Source organism: Mycteria americana, chromosome 24 (genome assembly GCF_035582795.1).
Source record: "Mycteria americana isolate JAX WOST 10 ecotype Jacksonville Zoo and Gardens chromosome 24, USCA_MyAme_1.0, whole genome shotgun sequence".
Lineage (NCBI taxonomy): Eukaryota > Metazoa > Chordata > Aves > Ciconiiformes > Ciconiidae > Mycteria > Mycteria americana.
The window spans coordinates 160,801-182,333 of record NC_134388.1 but is presented as its reverse complement, the minus strand read 5'-3'; the positions used below and the strand labels follow the sequence as shown (position 1 = coordinate 182,333).

The following is a 21,533-nucleotide window of genomic DNA, read 5'->3' as shown; positions in this document are numbered from 1 at the left end:
CAGAGGCCATTCCCTGTCCCTAGTGGTCAGAGTTTGGCCACGTCCCGGTGCACACAGCCAGGAGTCAGTCGCGCTCTGACCCACCCGATCAGCTCAAGGCACAAACATGCCAGTCGGGGGGCTTTCCCCCAAAAGAGCGGCCCAGTGGAAGGATGCGGGTACACAGGGGTGCAAACGCACCCCTGGGCAGCACAGTCCTGCCCGCCAGCCCCTCGTCACCGCCAGCACCCCGAGGAGAGCCCGGCCTCGCCTGCAGCCGCCCCCCGCTCTGGCACCGCCGCCAGGACCCCCCGCTCCAGGCGGGCACCGGCCCCTCGCCCAGCGGCGGGGCGGGGCGCGGTCCTCCGCGCCGCTGGGGGGCGCGGTCCTCTACCGGCGCCGCTCGTGCTGCTCGGCTCGGCTCGTCTCCGGCCGCAGCCCCGGCCCGGCCCCTCCTGAGGCAAGGGCGGGCGGCGGGGCCGGTGGCCGTCGCGGGGCCTCTTCCCCTTCAGTGGAGCGCCGGGACTGCCTGGGGGCCTCGCAGGCCGGCAGCGGGGCTGAGGAGGCAGCGGCGGCGACATCTCCCCTCTCGGCAGGCCGGGGCGCTGGGCCGGCGTCCGCGGCGGGTTCCGGCCTTCCCCCGGCAGGCCCGGCCAGTCCCGGCCCCTGCCTCCCGCCCCGGGGCTGCGGGGGCAGCAGGGGACTGCCTCCCGCTGGTGGCTGCCCGGCGGAGGCCGGCGGGCAGCAGGGAGACGTGCGGGTGTGGAGAGAAATGAGTTTCTCCTGGCTGTACCCGCAGGGGCTGCGGGGACCCACAGCAGCCGGCGGTGTCTCTCACAGCCCGGTGTCGGTCACGAACCGCGACATAGTCCTGCCCGGGCTTTCTTGCCAGCCCGCGGGGCAAGAGGCCTGTAAAGCTTCAGGGACGTTGGTAGTGACATTTTCCAGAGCAGTGCAGCTGAAGGCGGGGTAGCCATCAGCTCGAAATCTGTCCTCTAATCCTGCTCGAAAATAATCCTGTTTTATTGGAAGGGACACTTGAATCAGCAATGTTCTGACTTGCAGGAGACCTGTTCTCTCTGCAAATGTCATATAGAGGAAAACCTGCATGTAATCTTTTCTTCTTGTATGACAGGATGAGATCTGATGGAGGGTGTTAGTAATTTACCTTGGACTCTCCTGCTTCCCTAGGCTGGCATTCAGGGAGAAAGAAAGATGTCACTGAAACCATTTACCTATCCGTTGCCTGAAACAAGGTTTCTTCATGCAGGCAGGCTTGTCTACAAATTTAAAATCCGGTATGGCAACTTCAACAGGTAAGCATGTTAAAGCTGAAAAGTCAACCTGCAGTTTGATGACTGCTTGTAGCAGTGAGTTAATATGAGACCCTAAATTCAGATCTTGGGGGCTCCTCATTTCCTGCCTTCCTTCACTGACCGTGAAAGTGGTCGCTTAAAAGTTGCTACTGCACTTGCACATGCTGAACATCGGCCTGAGAGAGTAATTTGAGCTGTAAGAAATGCTCCTGTTTCACTGCCATGTGTGGATTTTGTGCTTCAGTGGAAAAAGAGGCTGTTTTTACTGACTGAATTTTGAAATTTTTTAAGTGTTTAACTGAGAAGCTCTAGAGCCTTTATAGTGGTTTAACCCCAGGCGGCAACTAAGCCCCACATGGCCACTCGCTGCCCCACAGTGGGATGAGGGAGAGAGTTGGAAGGGTAAAAGAAAACTTGTGGGTTCACATTAAGTCAAACCACCTGGTTTTGGCTGGGATAGAGTTAATTTTCTTCCTAGTAGCTGGTACAGTGCTGTGGTTTGGATTTTAGTATCAGAATAATATTGATTAAAAACACACTGATGTTTTAGTTGTTGCTAAGTGATGTTTACACTAGTCAAGGACTTTTCAGCTTCCCGTGCTCTGCCCGGCACACAAGAAACTGCGAGGGGGCACAGCCAAGACAGTTGATCCAAACTGACCAAAGGGCTATTCCATATCATACGATGTCATGCTCAGTATATAAACTGGGGGGAGTTAGCCAGGGGGTAGTGATCACTGCTTGGGGACTGGCTGGGCGTTGGTCGATGGGTGGTGAGCAGTTGTATCACTTGTTTTTTTTTTCCCCTGGGTTTTGTTCCTCTCTTGCTCTCTTGTTTTCCTTCTCATTCCTTTTTTTTTTTTTTTTGTTCCAATTATTAAACTGTTCTCATCTCAACCCACGAGTTTTCTTACTTTTGCTCTTCTGATTCTCTCCCCCATCCCACTGAGAGGGGAGGGTGAGCAAGCAGCTGTGTGGTACTTAATTGCTGACTGGGGCTAAGCCACAACAACAGTTTAATAAGTAAAGCAAAAGCCGTGTGCACAAGCAAAGCAAAGAATTCATTCAGTACTTCCCATCGGTGGGCAGGTGTTCGGCCATCTCCAGGAAAGCGGGGCTCCATCATGCATAGCAGTGACTTAGGAAGACAAATGCCATAATATGGAACGTGTCCCCCCCTTCCTTCTTCTTCCCCCAGCTTTATATGCTGAGCATGACATCATATGGCATGGAATATCCTTTCAGTCAGCTGGGGTCAGCTGTCCCGGCTGTGACCCCTCCCAGCTTCTTGTGCACCTCCAGCCTACTTGCTGGTGGGGTGGTGTGAGGAGCAGAAAAGGCCTTGACTCTGTGTAAGCACTGCTGAGCAGTAACGAAAACATCTCTATTATCGACGCTGTTTTCAGCACAAATCCAAAACACAGCCCCATCCAAGCTACTGTGGAGAAAATTCACTCTATCCCAGTCAGAACCAGCACCACCTTGGAGCTCTGTACTCAGAGTATGTACTTATTTCTTGGGCTGTCTGCTGTTAGCTGCTGCCTTTTGCTGGCCTTGCAATCTGGCGGTCAAGTGTGGATGTAGAGTCTTTGGAAAGTCTCAGTGGCTGCTGGCGGTAGATGTTTGTTGTGCTCTCGAGACTTTTTCTCTCAAGGTTCCCTTTCCACTGCCACTCCTCTTTCAAATGTGTTTGTGACAAACCTGTCCTGTTGTTTTGAAACAACAGCATGCCTCTCCTGCAGGCAGAGGGGCTGAGCAGGACTTTCAGGATAACTGCTTCTCTCAGTTTCTAGAAGGTACTGTAGTGGCAAGCCTCAGAAATGAGAGGGAAGGGAGAGTATTTTAGCCTGTGGTACTGCTGGCATGCAAGGAAGGGAAAACAGCCTGTGGGTGTGCAGGGGACAATGAGTAGGAGGGTTGTGGGAGGTAACAGTTGTGTGGTAAGCCTCAACTAGGAGGTTCTAGTTAGTAGCCAGCAAAGTAACTAAAGCACAGGGTGCTGAGTAGTCTGGTCACATGGGGAAGATGTCAAACAAGTAAAGAGGATGGTCCTTCAGAGGTGAAAAAAGACTTTCCCTGAGGGTATTGTGCTGGAGGAATCTGCTTGTGTCTGCTGGTCCGACACACACACGTGATGGCAAGTGCTTTTGCGAGTGGGCGAAACCTTGACCAGCTTACTCAAGTTGCTCTGGAGCTTTTGGGTTGAGAGGGGACTCAGAATCCTGGAGGCTGCGATCTGTAACAGTCACAGAACTTTGAGCTGCTCTGGAAAAGGAGCTGGAGCTGCTCAGTTTTAAGGGTAGTATTGCAAACCAGGTGCTTATAGATTGTGTCCTGCTGAAGGAGTGTTCTGTAGAGCTCAAACTTGGTCTGAAACTTTATGATTTGTTGCTGTCTCAGCCTCTGATAAATAATTAATAATGATAGTATTCATAAATATCAATAAAACCCCCCAAAGCAGTGGCTCAGCATAATCTGGCTCCCTGTGTACATCCTTCAAGGCTGTGATCATCAGCAGACAGCAGTTCAAGGTTGGTGCCCTCACAGGCTTTTGGAAGGTCTTACAAACTGTTGGGGTTAAAACTCTTTTCAGATGGTTGCAACCATGCAGAAACTAGGACTGAGATCTTTTTGAGGCAGCAGGTATCCCTGCATCAGAGAAACAGAACAGCATTGTGCCATCCTGAAAACCCTGTTTTCATGCCAGTGAGGTTGCAGGAGGGCTAAAATGCCATAGGTGATGACTCAAGCATCTGCCTATAGAGTGGTTTTATGAGCGTGAGTGAATTTCCTTTTGCAATCAGATGTGCGCAGGCATTGCCAGAACCTGGGTTTACTCTGGGAGTGACTGTTGTTAGCTGCAGAAGAATGGAAGAGAATGTGCTATGAACATCATGTCCATTGGTCTGTCTCCAGACCTGAAGCTCCATTAAATCTCGTGCCACACTTGTCTCCTTTTTCCTTTGTAGGCTGGCTCTTTGAAATTCTGTTGCATGACTTTATTTTGGGATGAATTGAAACACAATTGTTTCTTTAGCTTTGCTTATGAGCATTTTGCTGGAATAGTGTCAGATCCAGGAGGATTAACCTTCCTGCTTGTTTTGTTCTCTGTGTTGATTTTGGAGAGGAAGATGTTTTGTCTACCTTGTGGTGTCGTGTAGTGTTCAGGAGATCCTTGAAGTGTTGCTCTTGTCTGTGACTCAGCTCTTTCCCTCAGTGTAATCCCTTTGGAAGGCACTGCCAGTAGTGTGTGTACGTTTCTGAACAGCCCGCAGATGTTTGATCTCCTGATGGTAAAGAGAGAACTACATTTGTTTGAGTTTGGCAGTATGTCATTGCCCCTGCATGTCTCACGGTTTGTGTGCATTGCAGTGTCAGTCCTTGCAATTCATTGTTCTACTTGAGGGAACAGGACACAAGACTTTTGCAGCACCTTTTGTGTTTCATAATAACTGCTGCAATTGGTAGTGAGCTCATCAAGTCGGTGCTCACATCAACATGGTCAAACATAGCAAAAGCAACTCTTTTTACAGTGAAACTCATTAAACTCTTCCCCGTTGTGTCATGGTTGTGGGGAATAAGGGGTTCTTATTCACTCCCAATTTGTAAGAGAAATTAAGGAGTAGGTCCAAAGTGCGTACATAGCCTCATGCCCAACATAGCCTTATGCCCAAAGCAATGCTATCAGTCAGCCTGCAGATTTGGGAAGCGAAACTCCTTTTCCCCACAACAAGATGGTGACTGATCTGAGGACAGGTTCCCAAAAGCACATTGAAAGAGTTGCAAGAGCTGATCCCGGCTGATCACAGAGCTGATGATCTACACATGCGTGCAGGCTTTTGCTAGAGCGAGGTCATCTTCACTGAAGGTCTCCTGAATCCCCAGGGAAAACCAGGTAACAATGAAGGTTATTCCCTTCTTTAACGATTCAAAGATGACTCTTGCATCTCTACAGTTCAGGCTTAAACGAAAATCATTACCGCCTCCTCCCCAAGTTCCCCCAACCCAACCAATGGATCCCCTGCAGTCAGAATAGCAGGTCTGACATCCTTGTCACGAGCCCCTGGATGGTGCCTTGATTTCTTCCATTATTTCCACCCTCTTTTCCTCATCACCACGGAAATGTCCCTTCCTGAATTGTACTGTTGGCTCCCAGCTGATTCATGAAGACTTCATGACCACAGCGTAAGTCTTGGGTGGGTGATATCTGTCCTTCTGCTGTGGCGTGCTGTGTAATTCCTTTCATTAACTTGTTCCGTATCAAGCAAGGAGAGTGCCTTTCTGAAGAGGAAGGAAAGTTCTCATCTCTGACCAAGTTCTGGCTGGGGACCCTGAATGTGGAGGATATGAGAATGGCTGCCTACCAAACCATCTACCAGACAATACATGCATAATTCCTTACACTCCACTGTATTTACTTCTTTCCAAGTAACAGTTATGTGATTTGTTTACTTTTTAATGGGTTTGGATTTTCTTTAAGACCTTCTCTCTCCCTGTGCATTTTATTGTTGGCCGATACCTAGCAGCAATTTCTGAGAAGGTGGCTTACAAAAGATGTAGTTAATATTTGGGAGCACAGTTTGATGCAGGCAGTACACAGCTCCCAGCGTCACAGGGCCTAACTCCAATGCTGTGAAGGCCCGTTCCTCTGCGGGTTTGCACCGTGGAGGGCATTAAGACACGTGTCCTGCCAGTTCCTTCTTTTCGTCCCTTGAGTAGAATGGCATTGCGATAGGCTGGAAGGCAGAGGTGCTGGTTTGAGAGCACCTTGTCAAAAAACCAATCCTAAACATTACTGAGGATCAACTGAAAAGATCTGATCTCTCATCTACTGTATCCTCAGACACCCAAAATACAAATGGGCAGAAAATTCACAAGAAACAATCCTTGTGGAATAATGCATGTTTTTTAAGAACAGTAAATTAGGAATTCATCTGCCTGCTAAGTATTTTCTCTGTGCAAGGGGAATGATGTTTTGTTGTTGTTTAAACTCTTAGAACAAATGTAGCTCCATTGCTTTTTGATTGGGGTGGGACTAACTCTGTTTGTTTCACAGCGCTCCTGATCTCGACAACAGTGAAAGTGCTGTCAGGGAGTTAGAGGTAGGAGATGAAGCAGGTCCACGGGACCTTAGCTGAATGTTAAGCTGAGCAAATCTTTTGTTTGTGATGGGACTGAGGACATTTTGTCAAATGCAACATTTCAAGTGAGAGTAATGGGGAACTTCTCTGGGGAGTAGAAGGGTGAAAAAAATGACGTAAATGAAAACTGTCATCAACAGGCAGCATTAGTGTAGAAGAGGAATGCTTTTATTTGAACTACTTCAAAGAAGCTACTGACTGTTAAAATTGGACAAATGAGAACTCCTATTTGTCGACCTAGTTGCACCCCATTCCTTTCTGATTCCTGTTCAGATTCATTCTGCAGTAGCACTTTCCCATCGTTTTGCTTTCAGCCCCAGACCTGACCAGTGCTTTTAACTTCTTGGGCTTGACTAGCTGTCAAACCCTCTGACTTTTTCAGGACCTGCGGCAGTACTGGTGAGCTAGCTTGACAGAGGGTAGTCTAAATTGAACATGCTTTCCTCGTAGCTGTGGAGGTAGTGGAGCCAGTGGATGTTCTTTTAGTGATGCCATTACTTTGTGACCAAGCTTGGTCGCAACTGACGAGTTCTGTTGTTGTCATGTTCTTCCCGAGACAGAAGAAAGCCCCTGCCGTTCCCAAGGAAATGAGACAACTATACTGCCTGCTTAAAAATGCTCCTATTACTTAATTTAAAAAATCTTCAGAGTACAGTAATAGCAGTATAAATATTATTGAGGAAAATGTGCTGATTTTAATTGATATGGAAATTATAGTTTAATTTTTTTTTTTCTTTTTCACTTTTGAAAATATTGAAAGGTATTACTAGAAAAAGTTTCCTGTTTGTAAAGCAGGAATTTGCTGGGGCTGAATGATGGTTCCTTTGTAACTGAATTGGGTCAGTATTCAGAAAAAGAGGAATATGTTTATTTTTGAAACTACTAGTAGGTCAATACTACATGTGTTTTGCTGGCAGAAAGGAGACTTCTTAAATTTAAAACTTCTTAAATTTAAAAGCACAACTCCACTCTCCCTAGTAACGCTTCTATGTTAATTCAAGATTAAGATACTCATTCACTTCAATTTCTATGAGTCTGTTAGTGCAGCACATGCTAAGGTGATGGGAGGGAGCAGGGTGAAGAAGGGGAGGAAGAAAAGCAACATACCTAGAACCTGCTCTTCCATGATTCCCACAAACTGTAAAGTAATTTTAAATTTTTCCCAAGCCTTGAAACTGTACTTCGCAGTGGGATTGTGGCTATATTGTTAATATTCTTCCTTTGTTTCTTTTTTTGGCCTCTCCAGGAAGCGATTCGAGTAATCCTTGGAAATCTTGATGATTTACATCCATTTTCTACAGACCACTTCACTATCTTTCCATGTATCCTTTCTTTCCTACTTGTAAAAGAGAAGATTCAATGACTTGTATCTGTTGGGCATCGCTTAATTCAACGTTCATGTCTAGTAGCGTTCAGATCTTTAGCTGGAGTACGACTGCTTTGAGCTTTGCAGTTTTACGTTAGCTGAAGGTCCTCCGCAGTTGTTACCTTCACCAGAGAGAGAACTGATGCAAAAAGAGTGTTTTGCAGTGTTTTCAGATGAACACCCCTGTGTTCCAATTCTGATTTAGCCAGAGAAAATGAATGTGTATATATATAAAGTCACAGGAAGCCCACCTAATGCGGTTGCAAGCAAAGCTAGTGCATTGTTTCAGAAGGTTAATAAAGCGTAAAATGCTCCTTACAGGCTCAGCAACGTTGGCCCGCTAGCAGAGAAGACGGCAGTAGTTTTCTTCTAAAGTACATTAGGATTAAATATTGTAGCTGCTCTATTGTAAAGGGTTAAAAAGAAGTTACTCTCCTGAGGCTCTTGTTGAAAAGTAAGTTAGTTGAATGAGAAGCCTTTTCAGTCCTAAGGTATGTCAATTTGTGAATCAGATCAGGCCCTTTGGCATCACCTCCTGTAGTTCTGGGTGCCCAGGAGTAATGAACACCCACATGTTTCTGCCTCCAAGGCATTCCCTTCCAGTCTTGGAGGACTGCATTATTGCCACATCTCGTAATAGAAGGCAAGAAAGAGGTCATCCTCTTTCTCTGTCAGAAGCTGGTACGTACAATAGCAACTTATTCCTGTTATGCCAGGAAGAGAAAGTAGCCAAGAGCATCGTCAGACAGGAAGCACCCAAACAAACAAAGCTTCCATGTTGGTTTGCTTCACTAAAGCTCAGCCAGTTTTGCCTGCATGCTTGAGGAGTGTTTGATTCATGAGTGTGTATTTCTAGAACTTGGAAGTACATCCACGTGCTCAGCCAGCACTGGGCCCTGACGAGAACTGCAAGCTCAGAGGCCTGGCGTGATGAGTTGTCCTGCAATCTGTGTGTCGGGCTCCTCTCTGTAGGGTAACTCATAGTTAATCACCAGCTGTGGGAGTCCTTGAAGGCAAACTCAAATGAGCAATTTCACCCCTTCAAGGAACTGATTGTGTCAGTGTTTCATCTAGGCAAATCTTGGGCTCTATCTCCAGTCCTCAGGATGTTAGTTTCTGCTAGCAAATGGACTAAAAGTATTCATGTTACCTGTTTCTTCCTGAGATCAGAGGCATGTAAGGAGACTGCTGTCTAGTGTCATCCATTCTTGCGTGCATGAGCTCCTAAGTGTCAGAACTGCACCCACAGGAAGGAACGTCTATAACTGTGGTGGTTGTCATGTCAATTAGCTTTTTTCTTCCCATTGTGAACTGTGAAGTAGATGTAATGATGCTACTCCTGTGAATCGTAGTCCTTTTCAATTTTTAAAATAATTACTTTTTAGTTAGGAAAGCTGATGAGGTTTTATTCATAGGGTTGGGAGAGCCTGGCATGTTGTTTCTTGTGGGAGAATGTCAGGACTGAAGCCAAATACAGTTAAGGAAACAAAACACTATTAATACAAGCAACTGATGGGAGAGCATCACCTGGATGTGGATGAGTGTTTCTTGTAATGTGTTACTAGTGTTTTTTCACAAAGTTCGTACTGACAGACTGTATTTGCTCCCTTATACACATGTGCAGTGTGGTATGACTTTGGAAGCTTTACAAGAAGACATTGTCAGGACTCCCACTCCTTTGAAATGTTAGTGCTATGTTCTTAAGTCTTATCGTTGTTCTCAGATTTGAGTAAATGGGAGAGAGTATCGAAGATGAGATTCAAGCATGAGAATGTCCACCTTGTGCCTTATCCCTACATTTGCACTATGTATCTAGAACTCAACTCATTTCAGCAAAATATATCTTGTGGTAAGTCACTATGGTTATTTTGGAATTAATTAATTAATTTTGAATTAATTTCTGGAAACATCTATGATCTATGTCTTGTTTTTCCCTTTCCCTTCATCTACTGTGTCTTTGAATGAGAGGGAGCAAAACTGCATGCAGGTATGGCTGTACCATGGATTTGAAATAGAGCAGAACAGTGTGTTCTCTTTTGTCCTGTATTGCTTTTCTAAAATTTCCTGAATTTCTCTTTGCCTTTTCAACCACTGCTGACTCTTCAGCTAGTATTTTTATGAAGCAATGCCCAGTGGCTCCCAACCTTCTTTCTTTAATATCAGTAGCTAGGCTGGAACCAGCACATATATATGGACTGCATGTTTTTTCTTCCTTGTGCTTGACTACATTTGTTGACATTGAACTTCACATTCTTTGTTTCTATTTTCCTAAAGAAAGAATGCATTTGTTTTTCTAAATAATGATAGTAATAATGGTAATAATGTCTTTTGTATAATTAGCAAAGGTTGTCCCCTCACTCGTGTCTCATTTTCCAGGTTTTCTATGAATTCCCTGAACAGCCTCAGGCCCCAGCTGAGACCTCTGTGGGACTCTGCATTTAACCTCCTCTGTTGTGAAAACTGAGTGTTTATTCTTACTATTTCCTGTTCTGATTATTGGTCCCTGGGAAAAGCTGCTGGTTTTTCTTACGACTGCTTAGTAGATATTCTGGTCCCCTTTATAAAATGGCCAAGTAGTCATTTCTTAGTCTCGTCCATTTACTTGCATGTAGCATCCCTTCTCAAATATACCATGTTTAGATGTAAAAACTTCTAAATGTGGAGAGTTCACTCACTTCCCTGTACACCTTGCTCCAGTATTTAATTGCCCTGTGCAGATAGTTGTACAACGTTTCTATTCTAAAATGATGCACAGCATAACATGCTGCTACTTTCAGGCACTGATGTTTCAAGTTTCTGTTGGCAGGGATTTTTCTTCAGGAAAATATGTATGGATGCCATGCATGAGAGGTTAGCTGGCCAATATTCTGTGGAGGCTATGCTCCAGATGTCCTTGCATCTTCCATGTGGTGTCCAAAACACAGAGTGATGCCAACAGTTCTTCAGTTCCTTTTTCTCTTCTGAAGACTCCTTTGATGACTTCAAGAAAAGCAATTGTCCCCATCCTGTCGACATGTGGTATTCATAGCCAGGAATTCTAGTTCTGAAAGAGCTGTATTTGCAGTTTTTCAATTTCAACATATATGCAAGTCCAGCATGGTTTCTAAGTAGTTTATCTTGTTCTCGGAAAGTGAGGTGCAATGCAAAAATGTAATTTTAAGTTGGTTAAAGAAAGTCCAGTCACCAAATATTCACCAAAGTCTGTAATACCTCTGTTACAGGTAAAGAAGTAAACAAGGGCAGTGATGAGCTTGTAAGTTGTGTGTGTGTTTTTGTTTTGTTTTGTTTTAAAGTTATATTCTAAATAGTCTGGAGAAGCAGAATATATATATATAGGCAATGCTATAGTTCTCCTATTTCTAGGTGTCAGTCAGGCAATGTAAGGTGGCACTGAATTCTCACTTAGAACCACCCAAGTTGAGAGAAATCTTCCTGTCAATTCCAGCGGACTTTGAATGAAGTCCTGCCTCAGGACCCGAGAGCCCTGCTGGCTTGGGTTAAATGTGTTTTCTACAAGTCTGAGCTGAGCTGTCCAATGGTTTCTTCACTGTGAGAGTCTGTATGAGGTCAATATTGCTGAATAATTAAGTAGTTTCCTAGATGCTGTGTGTGTCATAAACAACAAAGTTAAGCTTCTTTGGAAAGTTTTTGTTTAATGAGATCTCAGGGTAGGTTTTTTTTCAATATGGGTAAGTGTCTGAAGATGGAGTGAATTAGCGAAGATGTCCTGTCCAAATTCCCCAAAAGAAAAATCGCACTGTCTCTGCTAGCATGACATTCCTGCTAATTACATTCCTAGGCCCTCCTCTAAAAACAGGACACATAGGATGTCCTGGAAAGCAGTATGTCTTGTTTAAAACTGCTGAGCAAAATTCTCTGGATGGCCCCTGAGTGCTTATCTTCTGTTTGAATAAGCCAGCTAATCTTTTACTCCTGAATAATTTTTTGGGTTTTGTTGTATGAACATGAACAATTTTGCAAAATATGAATGTAGTTTAACTCTGAATTTTGTTCTAAAATAGAAAAGTCAAACTCAAATTTATCAATACCAAGTTTGCAATGTTTTGAAGGTCAAGAGAAGAAATGAAGTGTCAGAAAGTACTGCAGTGGAAGAAACAGTGAAGAGGAGAAGAGTGGGAGTCAGAACAGAGACCTCATGCCCACAGTCGGTTATGGACGGGTCAGTTGACTACAAAATGGTCTTCCAGGGCACATATCAATATTTTTAATGTCTCTTGTACCTTCCTCGTATTTCACTCCCTTGCCCCATTTGTCGTCTTCCTTCTCTTCCATAGGTGACAGAATCTAAGCAGCATTGCCCATGTTTGGAGAAAAGTTGTCATACGCTTTCAGGTTCCCATGCCATTAACTAGAGGTCTTCCTGTTTCTCTCCTTTGTGTCAACATTATCAGTAGAATCACAGTGGGATGAGAACTCAGTAACTAGGACAAAGCAGTGCACTGGCTTGCACACCTGAGCCAGGGATGACAAGGGAAGAACTGGGAACAGTTTTCTAGCTGCATCCCAGCCTGTTCCTTGGAGTCGGCTGATGAATGCTGCTTGTCAGCTTGAGGCTGAGATCTATATCTGTGGATTTCACAGAATCATTGAGGTTTTCAGGACCTTTGATATCAACGAGTCCAACCCTTCCTGCTCAAGCAGGGTCACCCAGAGCAGGTTGCCCAGGACGTGTCCCCTCAGGTTTTGAGTGGACTCCAAGGGTGGAGACTCCACAGCTTCTGCGGGCAGCCAGCTGCAGTGCTTGACCACAGTTGCAGTCCGAAAGTTTTTTCTTGTGTTCAGATTTAATTTCATGTTTTGCAATTTGTGCCCTTTGCCTCTTGTCCTGCCAGAAGGCACTGCTGAGGAGCGCCCAGCTCCCTCTTCTTCATTCCCTCCCATCAGGTGTACATTCATAAGATCCCCCCGAGCCTTCTCCAGGCTGAAGAGTCTCAGCTCCCCCAGCCTCTCCGCATATGAGAAGTGCTCCAGTTCCTTCATCATCTTTGTGGCCCTTTGCTGGGCTCACCCCAGTGAGTTCCAGTCTTGTCCTGGGAAGCCCAGTCTGGACAGAGCACACAGACTGGCCTTGGCAGCCCTGAGCAGAGGGGAAGGATCACCTCCCTCGAGCTGCTGGCAAAACTCTTCCTAATGCAGCTCAGGATGTTGTTGGCTGCCTTCAGTACAAGGGTGCAATGCTGGCTCATGGTGGCTAACTTCAAGCTTAGTTCTTGACTACCTTTCAGAGGCAGGCCCATTATTAGTTACAGTCTAGCAGGCCTCTTTATTTCATGGTGTGTAGCTTTTAAAAAAAGAAAATTCATGTCTGTATTCACAAGTATATTCACAAGTACGTGGCAGAGAGTCCCAGATCCAGCGTTGTGATCGGAAGTGTTGATGCTCACCTTTCCCCTTCCGTGGCGATGTACAGACCGTGTCAAATGCTCTCCCTTGTTGCCTTATACTCTACCCAATTCCCAAATGTATTTCATCCAGAGATTATAACGGGAGAAGTCTGAAGCCAGTTCTTTTCCTGCTCATACAAATGTAGTATTTTCATTTCCCTCCCCCCGCCCAGTTTCTAGTCACAATAAAACTGCTGGAAATGAGCGAAGAATGAGGCCAGGAGCCAGAATGCTTTCTAATCTCTTCTAATCTCTTTTAGCCAAGACGTGAGTTGTAGATTCATAAAATATAAGGCCAGAAAGGGCTCTTTCATGATCCAGTCTGGCAGTTCTCCCTTAGTCCTGTGTCTTGCCCCAGAAGTTACGCTATTCCAGGAAAGGTTAAAACAGTAAATGATTTTAGAGCATGTTCTTGATTTCAAAATTAAATTGGTGAGGCATCAACTTCAAGCCTTCCGTCATTTTCTTCCGATGGCTCTGTTAGACTGAAGAGCTTATTCAGTCTGAGCGTTCCCCGCCCGGAAAGGAGTTTGTCTACTGTAATCGGACCACCTCTTGATCTTTTTTTCTTTTGGAAAAGCTCTTTTGCTCATAATTCCTCATGGGGGATTTGGATTTGGGTTTTCCTGGGGTGCTATTGAATGCTGAGCTATCAAAATGTCCAGGTGTCACTCCCCAGTGATACTGATCAGCTCAGAGAGTACTCGTGTGTGTGTGAAGCCAGGGTTGTTTTTCCCCATGTGCATCACTTTGTACTCTCTGTACAGATTCCTCTGCCATTTTATTGCTCCATGACCGAATCTTGTAAGATCTTTCTCTGGTTCTTTGCTACCTGCCCTTCTCTTTGTGTCAGTAACCTTGTAGGATTAGCAAGCTTTCTCAAGTTGCTGCTCATCCCCCTTTCCATGTCATGTAACACTTTTTTTCTCTTTAACTGCTTGTTGGTTTTACTAGAAAAGCAGAAAGCCTAATACTGGAATGAGTGCATATTTTCATTTGAGACTTTGAAATTTGAGTACAAATATAGATTAAGGGTATCTGTCTCATTGGCTAGAGATACTAAAATCCTGATTTCTAATGAAATACTTGGAGTAGCCATTTACAAGATTGCTTCCTTTTTGTGACTTTTTGTAAACTCAGTTCTTACTTATTTGACTTCTTTTTAGAACTGGAGCCGAGTGTGTTCACCGTATGAGTAAAGCAAAGCATGGATTTGAAACGGTAAGCTACAGAATCACAGAATCAATCACAGAATCGTATAGGTTGGAAAAGACCTTTAAGATCATTGAGTCCAACCGTAAACCTAACACTACCAAGACCACCACTACACCATGTCCCTAAACACCTCATCCAAACGTCCTTTAAATACCTCCAGGGATGGTGACTTAACCACTTCCCTGGGCAGCCTGTTCCAGTGCTTGATAACCCTTTCAGTGAAGAAAAATTTCCTAATATCCAGTCTAAACCTCCCCTGGTACAACTTGAGGCCATTTCCTCTCGTCCTATCACTTGTTACCTGGGAGAAGAGACCGACCCCCACCTCTCTACAACTTCCTTTCAGGTAGTTGTAGAGAGCAATAAGGTCTCCCCTCAGCCTCCTTTTCTCCAGGCTAAACAATCCCAGCTCCCTCAGCCGCTCCTCATAAGACTTCTGCTCCAGACCCTTCACCAGCTTCGTTGCCCTTCTCTGGACTCGCTCCAGCACCTCAATGTCTCTCTTGTAGTGGGGGACCCAAAACTGAACACAGTATTCGAGGTGCGGCCTCACCAGTGCCGAGTACAGGGGCACGATCACTTGCCTAGTCCTGCTGGCCGCGCTATTTTTGATACAAGCCAGGATGCCACTGGCTTTCTTGGCCACCTCGGCACACTGCTGGCTCATATTCAGGTGGCTGTCAACCGACACTCCCAGGTCCTTCTCTGCTGGGCAGCTTTCCAGCCACTTTTCCCCCATCCTGTAGCGTTGCATGGGGTTGCTGTGGCCCAAGTGCAGGACCTTGCACTTGGCCTTGTTAAACCTCATACAATTGGCCCCAGCCCATCGATCCAGCCTGTCCAGGTCCCTCTACAGAGCCTTCCTGCCCTCAAGCAGATCAACACTCCCACACAACTTGGTGTCATCTGCAAACTTACTGAGGGTGCACTCGATCCCTTCGTCCAGATCATTGATAAAGATGTTAAACAGAACTGGCCCCAACACAGAGCCCTGAATATTCAGAAAGAGACAACAGCATCTGTTTAGTCCTAGATTCTTAAGTGGCAAGCATAAAATGCCTTCAGGTAATTTTTTTTCCCTTTTCACCTGCATCGAGACATCTTTGATTCCTGCTTATCAAACTTAGCCAAGGGATGAGTTTTACAGGGGGACGACACAAGCTTTTCTGTCTGTCAAGCTACAAACTCTAGGGCTGAGCTTAGCCTGTCAGAGATGAACCTGAAGGGTGCCCTGCCTTGTCTTCAAGACTCCAGTCCTCTTTTACCTCAGATGCCCCTTTGTGCAGAACTCTACGAAGGGCCAACAGTGGGTGCTGACATCTTGACACTGGCTTCAGCGTGAGTACTTGCCGCTCCCCACTAGTGTCCTTTCTCTGTGCAGATGGCCTTGCAGGCATCTCCCTCTTCCTGAAACAGTGTCATGCCTTTTCTCACTGGTATCGGAAGGCAGATTTACGACAGGGTAGTTCCAGAGGGATTGGCAGTTGCTTTCTAAACCCACTGTTCTCCAAAGACCTTGTCAGGAAGGGAAGATTCTTTCTCTTTTAGCCCACAGGCTAAAAGGCTGCTCTGACAGAGCTGCTGTTAGGCACACCCTTTAAGTAACAAGGTCTTCCCCAGGACCCCTGTTCTCCTCCTCCTGGCTGTTGCTCATCCTCCCAAATGTCCTAGTGCATTTCATCCATTTTCTGGATACTGATACCCATTCTCAATTTAGTTCAAATCCCTGCCACACTATCGCGTTCCTGGCCTTTTCCCCTCTCCAACTCTTAGGATAGTCTTTTCCGAGGAGGCAAACTCAGTCCTCTTGGGACTATCCACAAAGAAAGTTGCCTGGTAGTATAAAAGGAACAGCCTCTTCTCCCACTGCTCCTTGGGAGGTGAGCAGTTGCATCAAATACCTGGATTTCTGCGTGTTTCTGCATGATGACATGCTGCCCCCATTTCAGGAAGCTTTTGGACTTCTTCACAACTGGCTGCGCCTTTAAGCAAATGTCGTCTGTGGGCTTGCTTGACATCTCAGATGGCCAGGGCATACTGCCTGCTTGCTCCTGTAGGACTGGTTTCAAGGGGAAAATGCCAGCATAATTGCTCTGCTGGGATTCACTGCATATACAAGAGCCTGCAGTAGCCTACTAGTTGCATGGTTCCCTTCAGCCTACACAGATAAACTCTTGTATTGAAACAGCCCTCACCTTGTTGTAAGCCCAAAACTTTCTTTCAGAAGAGGTTTTTGACAGGTTTGTTGGATTTTCAAGATAGGAAGGAGACTGCCTGGTAACTCCTCAGGAGCACTCAGTACAGAAGAACTTCTCTAAAACAAGTAGGCTTATTTGTCTCTAAAACATGCATCACTTTTTTTTTCCCCCCAGCTTACCTTTGCAGGATTAGTGACAGGTCTCTACGCATACCCTTTCTGGCTTCTTTGCTCAGGTGCTCCAAACACTCTGTTGGTAGGATGAGGGTCCCACCTTGCTATAATCACTGTCCCCAGAATGCCTCCACTCCTTGTACAGTGGCTGAGTTTCCCAAACGTTAGAGTCCTTGAAAGCTGGAGCGCCAGGTTAGCATGTTGGACCCTGAGAAATAATGTGGTAGGTGGCAGACATCACCGTAACCTCATGTTGTGTTAACTAATGAGGGAGGATGTCCTGAGCTCTTTCCAGGTAAACTGGAACTGTGATGAGTGAATCAACTCAGCAAATACCAGTTCAGGTGAGAAGAACCTTCTCCAGAACAGATGCTTGTGCCACCATGACTTGTACCTGAAATTTGCACTAGTCAGGGCACTGTTACACTGAGAGGGATGTCCAGACACAAACTGTTGTCTTTATGAAAGCAGAGCAGATACCATGAGTACCACATGAAATCACGGGCAGATGACCTCTCTCTTGTGTGCATTTTTAGGAGATCAGAGCCAGGTGCTTGTGACATGCTTTCTATTTGGTTTGCTTTCCATTTGGTTTCTTTTGGTATTCAGGATGAGAAGAAAGATTAGGTTTAGGAAAAAACGTATCAGTAGCTCCTGTACTTTCTCAGGATTCTTCTGGTCATTCCTCCACGGCTCTTGTTCAGTTTATCAGCAGTGTATGACTTTCCACCTGGTGTTTTAGAATGCATCTCAAAAAGGGAAGGGTCTCGTTAAGCATGAAGGAAGTCTGACTACTTAGTATGCGTAGGATTGACTTTACAACATTGGCACTCAATTCAGAAGGAGGATCATGGAAGTGCCGCAGTCACATGGCTGTTAAATAGACTGCATTTCCAGCTTTCATCCAAATGCCTTCTAGGCCTGCAATTTTGACAGTAAGCTGTCTGGTCAGGGCGAATGGAGTCGAGCCTGCGCATCTTTCCACTTACCAAGTGTACCAGGAGAAGTCAAAGAAAGGAAGAGAACTGAGAGATGCTCAGCCTGTCACTGCAGATAATTTTCCTAACTTAGTTAATCCTCTGAGACTAAACTGCAAAAATCTCAGGCCATCTAAAGTTTGGAAGTTTGCCTGAACCTGACCTTAGTGCAAGAGAAACACCATCGGGGAGTGGATCTGTTCTTCTATTATCTTCTCTCTCTGACAAAGCTGTTTTACTCTCTCTTAAAGAAGCTTGCATGCTGATTTTGTTGTTTGTGGTCCTTTGTATTGCTGATAGCCATCCTAATGGGTATTCCTGGCTCACCTTTTGCTTCTGGCACTTTTCACTTTTGTACCTTCCCTGTTACTCTGTTTCTTATGAGTATGTCTTAGCAGGGCTGATGTCTAGGGGCCTGTGTTGTCCAGTGGCTGTTATTTCCCACAGCACCTCTGTTCATGTTTTTTAAAATCTCTGCCTATGCCATAGCTGCTGTTATTCTTTCACTATCTGCTATATTAAAGTCACTCAATGAATTACAGCTTTATGTTAGGCCTGTGAATCTCCTGAGGAGGGAGGGGTAGAAATATATTGATGAAGAAAGTTCTCATAGTAGCAGGAAAAAAAATAAAATCACAGAACAAGAGAGTAGACCTTGCCTTTTAGTTCTTAAAGTGAGCAAGCAAACAAAAATCTCCTGTACAACAGAATTTTACATTGTGTAACAGTTCATGGGTTCCTTTTCCTTTCAGAATTCCTCCAAAGAAAATGAGTGTGAGTTTAGTCCAGCATCCTTTACCGTGGGCTGTAACCAAGTGAGTTTCTGTAAGTAAGGACTTCCTGGATTGTTTCATTCAAATTGGTCATCTGAAATCAAAAGCTGCAAGGATTACATTGGTATTAGTTTTCCTTTAAAAATCGTGTTTGGTATTTTCCAGCACATGAGATTAGGAATTGGAACCACCATAAAGCGGTAGGTCACCAATGATTTTGGCTGAAACTCTCATCCTGTGTAACAAATTGCCACCCGTAGAGCTAGGCTACGCAGCTCTTTCAGAGCTGGACTGTAAGATGGGAGCCTACCTCCCAATCAGTCTGCATTGTGATTGCTTTGAAACCTCCCAGGCATCATGTCAGTCGGAGTCTGGACCCACCTCTCAGTTTCAGGGTCTGCTGTTGGGTATGCAGGGAGCATGGAGAGAGCAAGATTGTGTTTTTGTACTTGCTGCTGTTTCTTACAGGGGGACCTGTGGAATCTAACCTTGAACAAAGAACAGCAAGTGGTCAGGCTGAGGGTGCAATGCAGCTACTGCAGCAAATGGACCAAATGGTAAACAAAGGAAATGTGGAGTCAGAAGGAAGAGGTCTCTCCAAGTTCTGGAGAAGGTACTAATCCTGCAGCTATGTCTGAGCCTGTGTCAAAGACTGTGCCTGCTTCTGGCAGTTCAGGTGATTCTACCTATCCATCTTGAAGAACGGATACCTTTTTTCTGTGGTTAAACCAAAGTCTCCCAAGGCAAAGGAACATTCAGGGATGTCCTTTTGTCTTGTGGTAAGGTGCAACATTCCCAATAAATGTTCCTCTTCTGAGCTGTCTTTGGGGAAAAAACTCCTCACGGGAGGGTTACTGACCTCAGTCACAGCTCTCATCCAATGTGGCTTTTATCGCTGAGGAGTGCCATCTCCAGCCCGATTTCTAAAGGACTTAAGCACTCCCCATTCTAGCAGGGCCTTCCTGGGACGGACCTTCAGTCCCATTAGGGTAAGTATGACCTTTATTTGGCCTCTTAGCAACTGTGGCCTTTGTAACATTGACTCCCAAAGACACCATTTTAAACCAAAATTGAAGTAACCATGCCAACAGTTGCTGGGCATTGCTGACTAAACAAGTGCTCTAAAGCTGTCAAAGCTGTGTCATGCAAGAGTAGTCTGTTCACTGCACAGCACAAGTTGAACATCGGCAGTAGTTACGGTGTTTGTTTGATAGGTGAGTTAGTTTTGGAAGAAATAAAACTCCTTGTTAATCATAATGTATGCCGGTCCCTTCAACTATTGAGACTAGACCGTTATGGCATGAGTTATTCTTCATGTTTCCTCTATTTTTTCAGTCTTCCTCTGTATTATTTTGTGCTGGGGTTGTGTCGTTCTGGTGGACAGAAATTACCTTGTGTTACAATTCTCAGAGAAGTATTTTAAGTATAATGTGCTCTTTCTGTTGTTGTTGTTGTTTCCCCAGCATAATCTTTTCGCCACTACAGCATCTTTTTGGTGGAAAGAACTGACCTGGAAGTACTAATACCTTGTGGAAAGGTAAACTTGTAGCATGAATGTCGGGTTGCATTGTTTCTTTTGTAATTCAGCTTTTCACATTGCTTGTTTCAGCTATTAAATGCTTTAAATGAAATTCTACTTTGTTTACATTTTCAAATTAATGTACTGAAGATGTTGGGTTAGAATGTCTTTTTCTTCACAACCTGGAGTTTTTGGAAAAGGAGCAACAAGCTTTAAGATTTTGATCCTTGAATGTCATAAATTGGGAATTTTGCATTTAAAAGTTATTATATGAGATTCTAATAAAAGAAGCATTAACTTGGAACTGTGTGTTATTTTAATCAGTCCTACCCTGGCAGAAAACACTCTTTCCCTCCAAGAATTAGAGGCTTCTAGTATTAGATGGACTCCTGTACTATGCTTCACAGCATTAAAAACGTCAAAATTGGTGAAAATATTTTGGATTAGATTTTACCACTACACTACAACTTGTGTAATTATTTATGCCTTCGATATGTAGTGGGGTGAGGCTGGGAGTTAAGATTTCAGACGTGCCTAGGGCATGCTCAGGCAGCTTTTTGCCATTACGCTAGTGCATGTACAATAAACCATCATTGTTCAGCCATCTCCTGAGCTGAGACACCGTAAGCACGTACATGCACAATGCTAGTCTAACTCATAAGACTGAGTGGTTGTTACTTTACCATTAGCAACATGCGGCCGTTTAGCTGTGTCTCAGGCGTAACTTGTCTGGCAGAATGAGCATCGGATCAAATGAGTCAGATAATGCAACATGTGGTCTGTTTGGCTTTTTTCCACCCTGGTCCATGGATTACCCACCCTCCATACCGATGTATTAATTCCTGGACTCCCATCAGGAGTCAAACAATGCTTTCCCTCCAAGAAGAAATGGAGTTGAGAAACTAGTTCCTTTTATCCTGTTCTCCTTAGTCCTGTCCCACAAACTGGGGCTGAGTGCACCAGGAGTCAATCCCTTGTACTGGGGGACTGTACAATGAGATGGACAGTGGTGAGGGCCAGGAAATGGATAAAGAGTTGACCAGATGGATAACAAGCCATAAATAAGGGAAGATATCCATGAGTTGATCTTCTTTCCTGATCTTATATGCAGCTGTATAAAAAGGGACCTTTACCCTGCAAAAGCTGGAACTATTCAGCCTGGAGAAGAGAAGGCTCGGGGAGCATTTTATCAACGTGTGCCAGTACCTGAAGGGAGAGTGCAGAGAGGATGGAGCCTGGCTTATTGCACTGGTGCCCAGTGGCAGGACCAGAGGCAGTGGGTTCAAACTGGAGCACAGGAGGTTCTCTCTGCATGTCAGGAAACACTTTCTCCTGGTGAGGGTGACCGAGCCCTGGCACAGGTTGCCCAGGAAAGTTTGAGTCTCCCACCTTGGAGATATTCAAACGCCATCTGGATGTGGTCCTGGGCAGCTGGCTGTAGGTGGCCCTGCTTGAGCAGGGGGTTGGACCC

The 21,533-nt window shown here is 45.2% G+C and overlaps 1 protein-coding gene across 2 annotated transcripts; it reads left to right on the top strand.

Annotated features, from left to right (window-relative positions):
- Positions 1–395: 395 nt before the first annotated feature.
- On the top strand, positions 396–20,366 carry MAJIN (membrane anchored junction protein). 2 transcript variants are annotated; one of them, XM_075524157.1, is made up of 10 exons: positions 396–1,295; positions 6,352–6,397; positions 7,683–7,758; positions 9,526–9,651; positions 11,024–11,055; positions 11,873–11,982; positions 14,374–14,428; positions 18,523–18,595; positions 19,012–19,156; positions 20,007–20,366. In XM_075524157.1, the coding sequence occupies exons 1-10, from the start codon at positions 1,195–1,197 to the stop codon at positions 20,050–20,052; spliced, it is 810 nt and encodes a 269-aa protein (XP_075380272.1). In that variant the 5' UTR covers positions 396–1,194; the 3' UTR covers positions 20,053–20,366. The 2 variants fall into 2 exon arrangements, 1 of the variants encoding a protein (XP_075380272.1); XR_012778731.1 differs by lacking the exons at positions 6,352–6,397; positions 7,683–7,758; positions 9,526–9,651; ... (2 more) ...; positions 14,374–14,428; positions 20,007–20,366 and having other exon boundaries at positions 18,523–19,145.
- The last annotated feature ends 1,167 nt before the right edge of the window (positions 20,367–21,533 follow it).